Source organism: Carcharhinus amblyrhynchos, chromosome 15 (assembly GCF_965287045.1).
Source record: "Carcharhinus amblyrhynchos chromosome 15, sCarAmb.v2.hapA, whole genome shotgun sequence".
Taxonomy (NCBI): Eukaryota; Metazoa; Chordata; class Chondrichthyes; order Carcharhiniformes; family Carcharhinidae; genus Carcharhinus; species Carcharhinus amblyrhynchos.
In genome coordinates, this window is record NC_137338.1 from 14,687,213 (window position 1) to 14,700,870 (window position 13,658).

At 39.3% G+C, this 13,658-nt stretch overlaps 1 protein-coding gene across 1 annotated transcript in view; it reads right to left on the reverse strand.

Annotated features, from left to right (window-relative positions):
- gsk3ba (glycogen synthase kinase 3 beta, genome duplicate a) overlaps positions 1-13,658 on the reverse strand; it is a 144,069-nt gene that overhangs the window by 12,992 nt on the left and 117,419 nt on the right. The window contains exons 8-10 of the mRNA XM_080203444.1: positions 13,336-13,431; positions 4,486-4,672; positions 741-839 (exon numbers count right to left, since the gene is read on the reverse strand). Of these exons, the coding sequence (XP_080059570.1) occupies positions 741-839; positions 4,486-4,672; positions 13,336-13,431 (382 nt within the window). The remainder of the gene's footprint in view (positions 1-740; positions 840-4,485; positions 4,673-13,335; positions 13,432-13,658) is intronic.

The following is a 13,658-nucleotide window of genomic DNA, read 5'->3' on the forward strand; positions in this document are numbered from 1 at the left end:
TAAAAGGGCTTGCATTTAGATAACACTGTTCACGAGGATAGGACACTCCAAAGCACTTTACTACCAATGAAGCACCTTTTTTTGAAGCATAGTAGTAAAGACAGCGGCCAATTTACATATAGCTTGCTCCCATAAACTGCAATTTAACAATGACCAAATAACTTCTTTTGAGATTTTGATTGAGAGATAAATATTAGCCAGGACACCAAGGATAGCGTCGCAAAATCTTCCTCAAAGATGCCATGGAATCTTGTAAATCCACACGAGCGGGGCAAACAGTGCCTCGGATTAATTCATGTTTCACCTGAACGACAACACCTTTGATATTGCAGCATTCCCTCAGAACTGCACCAGATTTTTAGCTTACATTTTGTGCTCAAACGTCTGGAGATGGCTTTGAATCCACAACGTTCTGATTTGGAGATAAAATAGTTACCAACTGTGCTACATCAGACACCAAATTAACTAATTTTACACAACTGTGAACTTGCGCGAATGCAGCATAGTTACAGAAACACCTACATTTCTAAAGGAAAATGCAACTGCAGGAAAATCTGCTCACAACATGGTTCAGCACTCTAGTCAAGAAATCTTTTCTATGCCACCTTCAACATAGATTTCATTCTAGCTCCCTTATTTTCATGTCTGATATAATTAGATTTGCAATTCTGATACATGACATTGGATCGCCCAAGATTACATTCCCCAACTGCTAAGATAACGTGCACTATGATGTTTACCTGACACTGCGGAAGCATTTGTAGGAGTTGATGCAGGAGCCTGATTCCGAATGTGAGGAGGGATAAGGATTGATGCCAGTGCTGGGTTGCTCGACATTTCTGCAAAAGCGAGGTCAAATGTTTATAGCATTTCACTCACCAGAATTCTGTTGATCACTGAAGCATCAATTTTTATAACACTGATCTGTGCAACTGTTGTAACACACTGAAAATTTACCAGAAAACATCCCTCGAGAATGTAAGAGCTGAGAGCAGGAATAGCAATTCAGCCCCTCAAGCCTGCTCCACCATTCAATATGATGATCTCAGCCTCAAGTCCACTTATCCTACCCATTCTCTAGTCGCCTGTAACCCTTCAATCCATTACCAATTAAAAATCTATCTTTTCCCTAAACTTACTCAATGTCCTACCATCCACTGCACTCTGGGGTAGTCACGACCCTTTGAGAGTAGTTGTTTCTGCTCTTTGTTTTAAATCTGCTACCTCTTATCCTAAAACTATGACCTCTTGTTGTGGATTGCCATATTAGAATAGGCATCTGCTCTATGTTTACTTTGTCAATACCTTTTATCACCTTAATACCTCAATTATAGCTGTTCTCATTCTTGTAAATGGTAGAGAGTCTAAGCCTAAACTACTCAATCTTTCTTCATCAGACAAACGCCTCATCTTGAAATCAATCTAATGAACATCCTCTAATACAACTATACCCTTCTTCAAATAAGGGGACCAAAATTGTACACAGTACTCCAGGTGCAATCTCACTTCTTTAGATATAATAACACTTCCTTATTCTTATACTCCATTCCTTTAGTTATAAATGCCAAATTCTATTAGTTTTCCTTATTACCTGCTGTACCTGCGTACCAGTTTTCTACGACTGGCGCATGAGGTCACCCAGAACCCTCTGCACTTGAGCACCCTGAAATCTCTCTTCATTTAGATAATAAGCTGTCTTTCCATTTTTCAGACCAAAATGGATAACATCTCACTCACCCACATTAAACCCCATATGCCACATGTTGGCCACTCACCTAATCTATTTATATCCATTTTTAAATTTTGTATTTCCTCATGGCAACTTACAATCCCTGTTATTTTAGTGTCATCTGCAAATTTAGCTGTGGTACCTTCTACCCCTTTCCAAGCCATTAACGTAGATTGTAAATAGTGGGAGCCCATGGACTGAACCCTGTGGCACCCCATTAGTTACACCTTGCCAACCAGAAAAACACACATTTATCACGACTCCCTGCCTTCTGTTATTTAGCCAGTCTTCTAGATTATTGGCATCAACTTATTAAACCTGCAGGGCTATCAGAGTTCTAAGCTATGAACAGTAAATGCAGCAAGTTTTCCTGTTGAGATTCATCTCTGCCTCAGTCATAATACAACTCGTATTCTATTTCCATTCTTTCTGACCAATCCTTGACTGAATCATAACGGTCAGCAACACTCAATAGATGCAGCATCGCTCAAAATTTCCAGTGATCTTAGCTTTTCCTGTCACAGGCAATTACTGATCAAATGTACTCTTTAGATGAAAGAAAATGTCACTATACCAACATAGGCATCTGGGCCATAGATACAAAAGTTCTGGGCTTATTGCAGGAGTACAGTCTCCAGTACCGTAGCCAAATTTACATTAATGACTTCAGAATCACCAATGAATGTTGAGAGGAGCACATCTATACATTCCTGTAGAGATCACAAGATCATGATCACAAACCATAATAATCCCTCTCTTACCAAAGCATGTTGAGGCTAATTAGTTTATGGTCTATTGTCCATCTACACCAAGGAAACCAAATATGCACTGGAGATAGAAGCGAGAGATGATATAGTTGCTCAATCGTCAGGGGGGTCCCCAAACCATTTTATAAACTTCAAAATATAACGACCGGCATTTTTACAGTGCTAACTGAATACAATAAGATGCCCAAGAATATTTTTGAGTTGGTGGATACTTGGAATAGGTAGGGAGGTTTGATGAAATTTCCCTACCTATTCCAAGTAAAACGATGAATTATCTTCACTGATGGTGGAGATGGGAACAAACTGAAGATCAGAGGTAAGGAGGGAAGGGCGGTGGACAGTTTTGAAGAGATGAGAATCTTGAACATTGACTCACAGGGCACAAGAAGCCAGGAGCTTAGTGATTGAGGGGCGATTTTGAGACCAGCTAGAAGAACATTGGTGAAGTTGTGTCACAAGGTGATCAGAACAGAAAAAAATTCCAACACCATGGGGAAAATGGGCAGAAATGGAAGCAGATAAAATAGTAGATGTGAAAACAATGCAATCTTGGGACGTGTGCACGCATGATCAAAGTAAAGTTCTGCATTTTTGGGGTTTAGTCTTTGGTGGCAGTAATGGGAAAAGGGGTCAGATCAGAGGCCTGTAGGTGTTTTTGTTTTGCTGACATTTATCAGATTTGTAAGTTGTAAAATAAGTTGGGAACAGTAGCCCCATGTTAGGAATGAAGTACCTGGATCACATCTGCTTTCATGTCAAAGATGACTGCAAGCTTTCAGATATTTCCCCCTGCCCCCTGACAAGTGAAAGCATGCAAACAAAAAGGGTATGAATCAAAAGGTTTGGAGTACACCAGAGTTGACCCTGGTCAGTACTGAAGGAGGAACCACTAAAGGTGGCACAATATCTAATGTTGAACAGGTACGACAAAAATCAAACAAAAGCAGTGCTATGGAAGTAGACATGAGGTAGAGATGCTGGCATTGGATTGGGGTGGGCACAGTAAGAAGTCTCACAACACCAGGTTAAAGTCTGACAGGTTTATTAAGAATCATGAGCTTTTGGAACACTGCTCCTTCATTAGATGAATGGTGTGTTTTCTAGAGTTACAGTGGAAGACTATGTTGTAATTATTGCTGACTAGTGCAGTTGCAAGTGCTACTCAATTTTCAAATTAGTAAATCATTGTGCTACTTCAAATTTTGTGATGTTAAGTTTCTGCCCCAACTCTCTTCCCAGAGAGACAGACCACTATATCTTTTTGGGGCAGGAGGGTAGGGAATGGACACCTAACATTGGGGAGACAGCAAGACAGAATTAGTTTTGGTTTGCTTTAGCAAAGACCTGTCATAGATACAAAGGGCCAACTGACTTCTTCCTGTGCAGTAAACAAATCTGGTTCCATGTCTTGTTGAATTAGGATTTTACAGATATTCCGATACTTCATCCAAGTCATCATTATGAATAATAGTAGTGAATAATTCACAAGGGTACTGCAGTCGATTCCAATCTGATCCACAGCAATGCCATATGCTTTTGCCTCCTGGACCAGCTCCTTTGATTCTTGGAAAGCAGTCTTTTAAACTGCTCCAGATGCAAGCCTGGATGTAGCCAAGCCAGGAAAAATCATTTGCTTCCGTGGATCTCACTAGTCAGTAGAATAGTCAGATATCAATTATATCGTTACTCCTGGGTTTTCTGCAATTTAAAATCAGAGTGACTAATAATGTGCAAGACCACTTAAACATCAAACTCCATAGGAGGCAAAAGTCTTATGATAAAATTTGTTTCTTCTCCACAACTTACAAATTGTTGGCCATTCTACTGAAGACAGTGCCATTTTAATAAAGCATCCTACTTCTGTTTTCCAACAATTGAGAATAGATGCTGCAGGCAGCAACTCGATTTAGAGGCATGAGCAGAAATTTGCATATGGCGGCTTAGTATTTACGTTTGATTACTAATTATTGTTATAATCCTCTTTCTCACCTTGGGTAGTGAAATTGAACAGTAATGGTTTCTCGCGTCCATTTGGTAACTTGACATTTGGGTCCCGTAGTTCATCGAAGAATGTATGTGCACATGCCTCTAAAGGCGTCAGACGGGCAGTTGGTGTATATTCAAGCAGCCGGCTACACAATGCAATGGCTTCCGGGGGAGTGCGGGGTCGGAAGACCTGCCAAAATAACAATAAGGCATTTAATCTCTTAAAAATTAGTAACTGGAAAAACTCTGCATTTGGATGCTTGCCTAGGTTTAATGGTAGCATCACTGTCCGAACCTGAAGCGCTCTGGTTCAAGCATATCGCTAAGATTTGAAAGCGTGATCTAGGTTAACACTCTAGTTCAGGACTGAAGGAGTGCAGCACTGTTCATAACATCTCATCTTAAAAAAGGACCCATCCACGGTCTGGTCTACCTCATCAGTTGGAATTACAAATTCCCAAAAGGGCAGGGGAATTCTTTCAGTATCCTGGTTAAACTTTAGCATTCAATCAACACTACAAAAATCAGATTATCTGCTAATTTATCTTAATATTATTTATGGAATTTTGCTGTCATCATTTGCCTACCTTCTGACAGTGACAATATTTCAGAAGTACGTCACTGGTTGTGAAGTACATTTGGCATCGTTATAAAAGGTGCTATACATCCTTAAGTAACTAAAAATTGCACATAGGTTAGTATGATCATAAAAAAAGCATTAGATTTTACTTCAAGAGGATAGAGATGAAAATTAAGAAGTTACGCTAAACCCATATTGAAATTTGTTAATCATATTACTACATGCAGTTCTGATTGTTAAATTATGAAAGGGATAGAGAGATAGTGGATAACATGCAGATTTACAAGAATGATACAGAAATATGTAGAAATACAAATCAGGAAAGGATCGAAGACTGGGTTCTACTCTTTCTTGAGAATGGGCAGAGGGATGATCTAATGGAGATTCTTAAAATTATGGAAGGTTTTGATAGAGTGGACATAGAGAAAATGTTTTCTTGTGGAAGTCACAACGAGAGGCAGTAATTCAAGACAATCACCAAGAAATCCAATAGGGAATTCAGAAGAAACCTCTTTCCCTCAAGTGGTGAGGACATGGAACTCACTACCAGAGCGTTTGAAACTAATGTTTTTGTTGCTTTTCAGGGGATGCTGGGCAACCATGACGGGGAAGGAAATAGAGGGTTACAGAAATAAATTTGGATATGGAAAGATGGGAGAAGTCTGAAGGGGAGCATAAACTCTGGAATGGAGTGGTTAGATGAAAATGGCCTAGTTCTGTGCTGTATCCAATGTAAAGAAAATAATGCTTAATTTGTAACTTCATCACCAACTTGGGTGATTTTGCATGTTTTTCTGGCCAATGAATATCCTTGCATTAAAATATTTACATTTGAAATATAAATTTTGACAAAAAGGGAAAAATCTATACATCTTATGCAATGAGTACAATTAAGCAAATTATTATCCAATGAAACATCAAAATTCAATAGAATTCATTAAATATTTGATAAATAAATTGCTTTTCTCAAAGTTTTACCTCATCCAAGTTTCTCTCCACCTCTGCTAATGGTACGAACTTGTGCGTGAGCACAGTTCTACCAGTACCAGCCACACTCTGGCAATTATTTTGTTGAGTGACAAGTAGCCTTGGGGCATTTCACCTGACCTCTACATACACATAATCCAGGAGTTAATGGATAGCAATCAACAGTGGGAAACTGACAACTTTCCATTACTAGATTGGGGCTCAAAGGACCGTGAGCAGGGTATGATCTAGAGTGCAAATAACACAATTAATATCCATAAAATTTATCAAGTCTTCTGTCCGCATTATATTAAGTGGCGCTGCAAAAGTGTGAAATGTATTCAAGGATATTAGTGTCATGTTTACTGGTGGTAAGTGTCAGCTTATCCCATACGTACTACACATTTTCTCTACAACCTTTGCTTGCAAATTCACAAAACCTGATCTCTCTATCACATTCCCACCTTTCAAAATTTCATTTCATGATCTCACAGTTGGCAGTCAATCGTCTCAGCCCAAAGACAGAAATGTAAGAAGGAGGTCCTTCGTTAATGTCTGAGATCCAATCACAATCAGCTGCTTCACTGATCTTCCCCCAGAAGATCAGAATGGAGATAATTCTCTGAAGAATCCATGATGTTCAGCTCTATTTGCAACTCCGTACATGATGAAACAGTCCATGCTTGCACATAGAAAGATCTGACAACATTTTGGGTTTGATGAATGGCAAGTAACATTTGTGCAACAGAAGTGCTGGGATAACGCTCACATCCACCAAAAGAAAACCTAACCTCTCAATTTGACGTGTAAAGGTATTACCATCAACAAATCCCCTCCGTCAAATCCTAGTTGCGAGTTGGCTGGAGTCTGATCAGTAGCCTAACTGAAATAATTAGAAATTCTTCAGCAAGTAACTGGTCTCTCGACTCTCCAAAATAAAGCCACCAACTCTAAGGCAGAGACTAGGGCATAACTCTACTTGCCAGAATAGGTGAAGCTCCACACTATCCAGGACAAAGCAATGTATTTGACTGGCACCCCAAGCACCTCGAACATTCATTCTCTCCACTGCAGGCACATCTTGGCTGCAGTGTGGAAAGCCAACAGGATCCATTTTAGCAACTTGCTAAAGCTATTTTGACAACAATTTCCAGATTTATGACCTCTACCTTCAAGAGAGGCAAAGGCAGCGAGAACATGAGAACGCAACCTCTCCAAGTCACGCACCATCTTGATTCAGAGCTTTTTCACTGTTCATCATCACTGGGTAAAAATCCTGGAACTTCCTCCCTAACAGCATTGTGGGGATACCCTCACCACAGGTTACAACATTGAAGCGGGAGCTCACCATCGCCTTCTGAAGGTCCATATCCCAGACCAAATCAAAACTTCAAACGTTTGTGTTAAATTGTCATTCAAGGATTCTTCTTTTAGTCCCATGTCCATACACTTGAGGGCAGTTATTATAGAAGTTTGCAAACCTACTGAGGTCAAACATCCCAGCAGACATTAAATATTATATCACTGGTACGGCTTTCCCATTCCTGAACTGCAGTCAACATCCACATGCAAATGAACAATCATTCAAACGAGCTGTAAAGACATTGGGATGATACTCCTATCACATTTAACACCTACATATTTACACATGCTGTGGTATCTCTGACCACTTTTGTATCCTGCATCAATAAGATCCCTTCATGTTTAATCTAGTTTCCTTTTGTGTCCCCTACTGAAAAACACATTTCCTGCAAGTCACTTGCAACTACACTATCTAATCTGTAGCGTTTTATTCACTACAATACGCTAAGCTACCAACCTCCCAACTATGCTTCATCACCAACTAGGAGCAATTGTCCCCAGTTAAACCTGGTATCTCTGAACTTGACAATCTCCATTAATATGGCCTTCACTGGGACTTTATGTATATTCTAAGAACGCAAAGTTGAATGCATATTGTTCATAAATGGTTGAGCCATTCTCTGCCAGATCTAGCTGGACCACAGCAAGCCTTGCTGTTGTCTGCCCAAACTCCAAGGCTTTCCAGAAGCACCCTGGAAAATAAAGATAATGCCTAGTTGCTTTTTACACTACTTATAACCAGCTCCTCAATTTCTTCTCCCCCGCCTCTTCTACCCTCAAACTAACAAGTGCAGAGAGGTAATGAACTGCTTGATCATTAACATGAAGACCATGTGTTCAGCTACCTTGTCACATTCCTCATGTCCAAATGTCTGCTAAGCCAAACATCTCCCACAGTGCCTCTCCTTTTGTCCAGGACTTGCATCTTTCCCCCAACTCCCTTCATGTTCTCTAAGCTCATCATGTTCACAACACTGGCCTTCACAGCTTCAACTTTATTTCCACTGAACTACTGACCACTCAACTTCCTTTCTTAGCTCCCATGTTAGTTCATATTGATAACTATTCTTGCCTCAGAATTTGTACTCTTCCTTTCAAATTTTTCACTATCAACCCATCCCCCCAAACACCTTTTAAATTACCACTTCACCATCCCAAATATCTTTGTTCCCCCAAAGAGCGGTCACGTCCCAAAATCTGTGACAAGCTTTCAACAACTCCATGTTTGAAACTCTTCGATTAAAGTTTCTGCCCTTGCTACAAGAAAGAAATGATCCTCTCAAATGACCAATGCATTCTCCGTCTTCACGTTTCAACCCATTGACACAGCTGACCAAACCATTCATCTGCAGTGTCATTCCTCTGACCAGCAGAATGTAACTTTGTCTGGTTTATCTAAGTCACAGCAAGTGAATCAAGTTTTTCTCCTTATAGTCTTGGACCCATCTATTGTTGATTTACATGCTGCCGTTCAGTGACAACGTCCAAAAACAATTTAGTTACAAACAACGATAACACCCAGTTCCTGATGTGAAATTTCTTTCAATTAAACACCAGGGAGATCAAAGCCATTGATTTCTCTGCTTCATCATTCTCCTTTAGGTCATTCTCCAAATCTTACCTCACCTGCCCCAATTTCTTCTCCTATGGTTTAAACTGTTGTTGTTGGTACTGAGCTAAAGGAAGTTCCTACTTTCAACTTTTGAATTAGCTGAACTCAGCTGAAGCTGTAGGTTTGAAGACAGGAGGGCGTGTTCAGTAGTCAAAGATAGAAACATCAGGGAATCAGCATTCAGATGGGACTGTATGTGTGACCATTCAATATTTACAGGATTCAACTTGGCTGCAAAGTGCCCAGAGAACAAATACTGCAGTCCTCCATTACCTTAGTGACTGCAACTCAATTTAGATGTTTACCTCAGCTTTTGAAAGTATGTGGCATCATGGAAACCAGCTGAACAATGACAGGAAGTTAACTGTACAGACAAATAAGAGAGCCAAAGATATAACTCGGTCATACAGAAAACTAACAGCATGTGGTGGTTGAACTACATTCAAAGAATATGAAAAACCATACCCAAGACATCAAAATTTCCCAAGCTGAAAAAGCTTCTATCAATTTATATGCGAACACTGGGTTTACCTTCATGTTTAATTAAATGAGGTGGCTCTACTGGAATATGCTGTTTCTAAACACTGATGAAGTAAGGCTACAATGAGCTTGGATTTTTTAAAAAAAGGTCACAAAAAAAAACAAACAGGTCCAAATAGATCCAATACAGAATTTCTACATGTCTTTCATACACTTGAATATAAAACCTCGTTCCTGCCTATTTGTATCAAACTTCAATAGCTTCGTAAAGATAAATATTATGGAAAACTACAGAATGAACCCAAATTGAAAGGACTTGATAGGTCACATTGTCCTTCCTCATTCTGTGCTTTGGGTGGTAAAAGTTCGGTCCACGTCTTGCACTCATCAGGACACTTCACAAGAATGCCAACATTAAAGAGGAAAACAACAATTTATACTGTATGAGAAGAAAGTGCTGATTGGTATGCAGGCAGCCTCTGATCAGTGGAGGTTTTGGCATGGAGAATGCATCAGGTGATTGTCAATTAACTGGCAAGCATTAACCTCAATTGGCCAATGCATTGCTCTGAGGAATTAACTGATGAATTACTTACTTGGTTAGTTGAAACAGGTGCAATGTGTGTACATTGTTCGGCAAAGAACATGGTCCTATGTATGGTAATATACATAGCCCCAGTACATGCAAATATGAAACACTGCAAGCTCAACTGACAATCTTAAATTGGTTGTCAGCATAATTCTTAGCACACTGAAGATTTGGCAAATATTGTCCAATCACAGAATCACATCTAATGCTGGATCCTGTCTTTTGAGGTTTGTAAGCACAGGCTGTTTGTGTAAAGCTTGCACCTCGCCTGTTGAAAAGAGCAGAAGGGACATGCTGTTTGATGCAATCCACCAGCCTTTGGGTTGTACTGCCTACATACCCAGCAATACACTGGCACTGGAATTCATATGCCACATTACTCATTTGTGTGATAGGCAGAGCGTCTTTTTCGCTTGACAGCAGAATCCTGTTAGTGGTGAATACCACTCGCATTGCGACTGTGTGTAGCAGTGTCAAACAGATAGCTTCACCTGTTGCTCAAATTTTTAAAGATACTTTGCCCTTCCAGGGTAGTCTGAGCTAGACTGGGCTCACATATTAATATGCAAGGCACTGTTTTTTTGCAGACAGAAATAACACGCATACACATTGTGCCTGTTTCAGCTAAACAAATAATGGACAGCATTTCACCAAGTCATTGCTCTGGGCAGTAGCTTGACCAATCAGGGTCAAAATGCCTGGTTTAAATTTCAAGTTAACTATCAGTCACTGGTCTATTCTCCAGGACAACATCTCTACCAGTGCCTACTTGCCAAACGATTAGCACTTCTCCTCATACAGTATAAACTGTTGTTTTCCCCTTGCATAGGTATACTTGCGTAATGTCCAAATTTATGCAAGGTGAAAAGCTTTGACATCCACTTTTTAAGCAACCCTCAAGTTCTATACCACAAAACCACTATTAATAACCATGTTATTTGAAAATCTCATGCTTTGTACGTAGAGTAATTTGATTACTAGCGATTAGATTGTAATATTTTACACAGTTACAAGGAGAAGAATTTATCTATTCTATCACTAAATATTTGAACTTAACTTGAGAATTTTTGGCACGCTTTAGGATGAGTCACTGAATATTACCAGTGGACAATTCGAAGATCTCAAATTCAAGTGTCCATGTTTTAAGTGGAATTCATTAAAAGTTGGATTAGACTGGAAATCAAAGTTCAATTTTTACATGCCAATACACAGTGGCGGAGGACGCTGTGCAGTGATTTGAGTTTCCAATTAAGACAAGAAAAATGAATACTACCTACATAATCTGGTGTCAGATTTGAACATGTAGAATGAGAAGGAATATTTACAGTATGTAATATAAAATAGTGGACAAAATTATAAGAACTAGGTAATACAAGGGTAAATAACATCTATTTAATTATAAAAGTTGTGAAACTACACCAACACTATTTCACTATATGAGCCACAAAACAACGCAAAACTAGTTTTTTGTAATTTAGCTGAAGCGAAGTCTTGTATATTATCCAAGACATCAGACAGTGCTTACTAATTTTTAAGAACTGAATGTTCTCCCACCTCAGCTCTGAGTGAGAGAACGAGTGGGGTATTTGAGAAAGAAATTCCTGAGGCTGCAGCCTGCTGTAGATTGTTGCATGTCTCCCAGTTCATTACCTTTATTATCACTGACATACTCATTTATCTTCGCTCATTTTCTGAGGTGCACACTGTAGTGCTCATTCATACTCCCCATCACATTCACCTCTTGATCTCACAGTTGTCTGTCTCATTTTCACAATTCTTTTCCTTTACTTACTCTTCTATGCACTGGAAGTCTAACTCAATCAGTACCTCTTCGCTTTACATGCACTCAAGCTGGCCTATGTATTAACTCATCACAATCTTCTTTTACACAAAGGAGAAGGAAATACACACATGAAGAATAGGTGATCTTTTAGTCTTTGGGGGTTTGTGGCACTGTGCAATTGTAGTCTGTTCAACCCTAGCACTGCTCCCACCCACTCAAAAGGCAAACTCTATTACGTGTTCTAAAAATACGTACGATAGAGTTGTTAGCATGCTGGGCTTTAGAAAAGCTTTTGGATTCATTGAAAAATTGTTTGCAAATCTATTCTGACATCTTTGAACCTGAGTGAATCATAGAATCCCTACAATCCAGAAGGAAGCAGTTTAGACCATCGAGTCTACATTGATCACAATCTCACCCAGGCCTTATTAATCCACACATTTATCCTGACACTAAACGGCAATTTATCACGGCCAATCCACCTAACCCACACATCTTTGGAGCGTGGGAAGAAACCAGAGCACCCGGAGGAAACCCACACAGATACAGAGAGAACGTGCAAACTCTACACACATAGTGACCCAAGCTGGGAATCAAACCCAGGTCCCTGCTAACCACTGTGCCACGCGGTGGTTGTGGAGTTGATGGCAGCAATCTAGTTTGAATCTAGTTTAGGTAATAGGCACAATGATTTCTTCTCCTCTTCATCCGTTTGTCAGTTAAGAATCAAGCAAAATTAACTTAGGCAAGTTTAATTCAGGTTGTATTTACCATGCATCCAAAACATAGTTAGCTAAAGGGTCATATCAGAAGCAGGAAAGCAAAATGTTATGCAAGTATCTGCATGATATTATTGAGACTGGATAGGAGGAGCTTTACTCTATAGTGAGTGGTTCTCAACACAGCAGCTCACAGTTCAAACAATGGCCAGGCTGGAAAGAAACTTTGCTCCCAGCATTGACCCAACAGTGAAATCTTTAACTTGATGTGCGTTCAAAAACCTCCACGTACAATAATTTGCAATTGCACAAAACCTAAAATGTGTTTAATGCTCAAGTTCTTAAAATTTCATATGTGTTGCACAGTACCAATTTGATACTAATATAAATGTATGATAAATAAAATATGCTAAACAGAAAAAAATAATGAATGCAAACTTAGATCATTCCCAATTTACAAATCAAGGATTAATAGCTAACACAAATTTAGTTTTCTAGTATCTGAAAGCAATTATTTAAATTTAATGAAAATTTTATCTCCTCAATAGAGCATCAGGCAGGAAAGGGAACTGGCAACTAAATATAGGTCTATGCTACTCAGAGGGGTTTTATTTTAAATTCTATTTATTAGGGGTCAAAAAAGCTTTTCATTATAGCACCTAGTGTCAGATTCCCAAGCTCCAGTGTTAAGCATCATCCCTTACTGGTGTTGCTAATAAATTAGGTTTGGTGCTACTGCCGAAAGAACTTTCTTTTGCTTACCTTAGTCCAAGGGTGTGCCTTGATCTGTGGGAATTTGAACTCAGTGTAGTTGGGATTCATCTCTCTGATTTGCTCCCTTGTTGGCGTTCCCAGGACCTGGAAGCAAACATGTAATAAATCTCATGTATTGTATAATCTGATGAATTATTATACAAGAATACAATTCATTAGATGATACAATTAGCAACATGTCGAATACTAATGTTCAACATCTCTCAAGTGCTTTGCAATTAGTATATGAAAATTGGTCACTACATTGTAATGATGCAGTTTTCAGTAAATATCCATAAGGATGTTAGATTACCAACCATAGGTATGGCCCC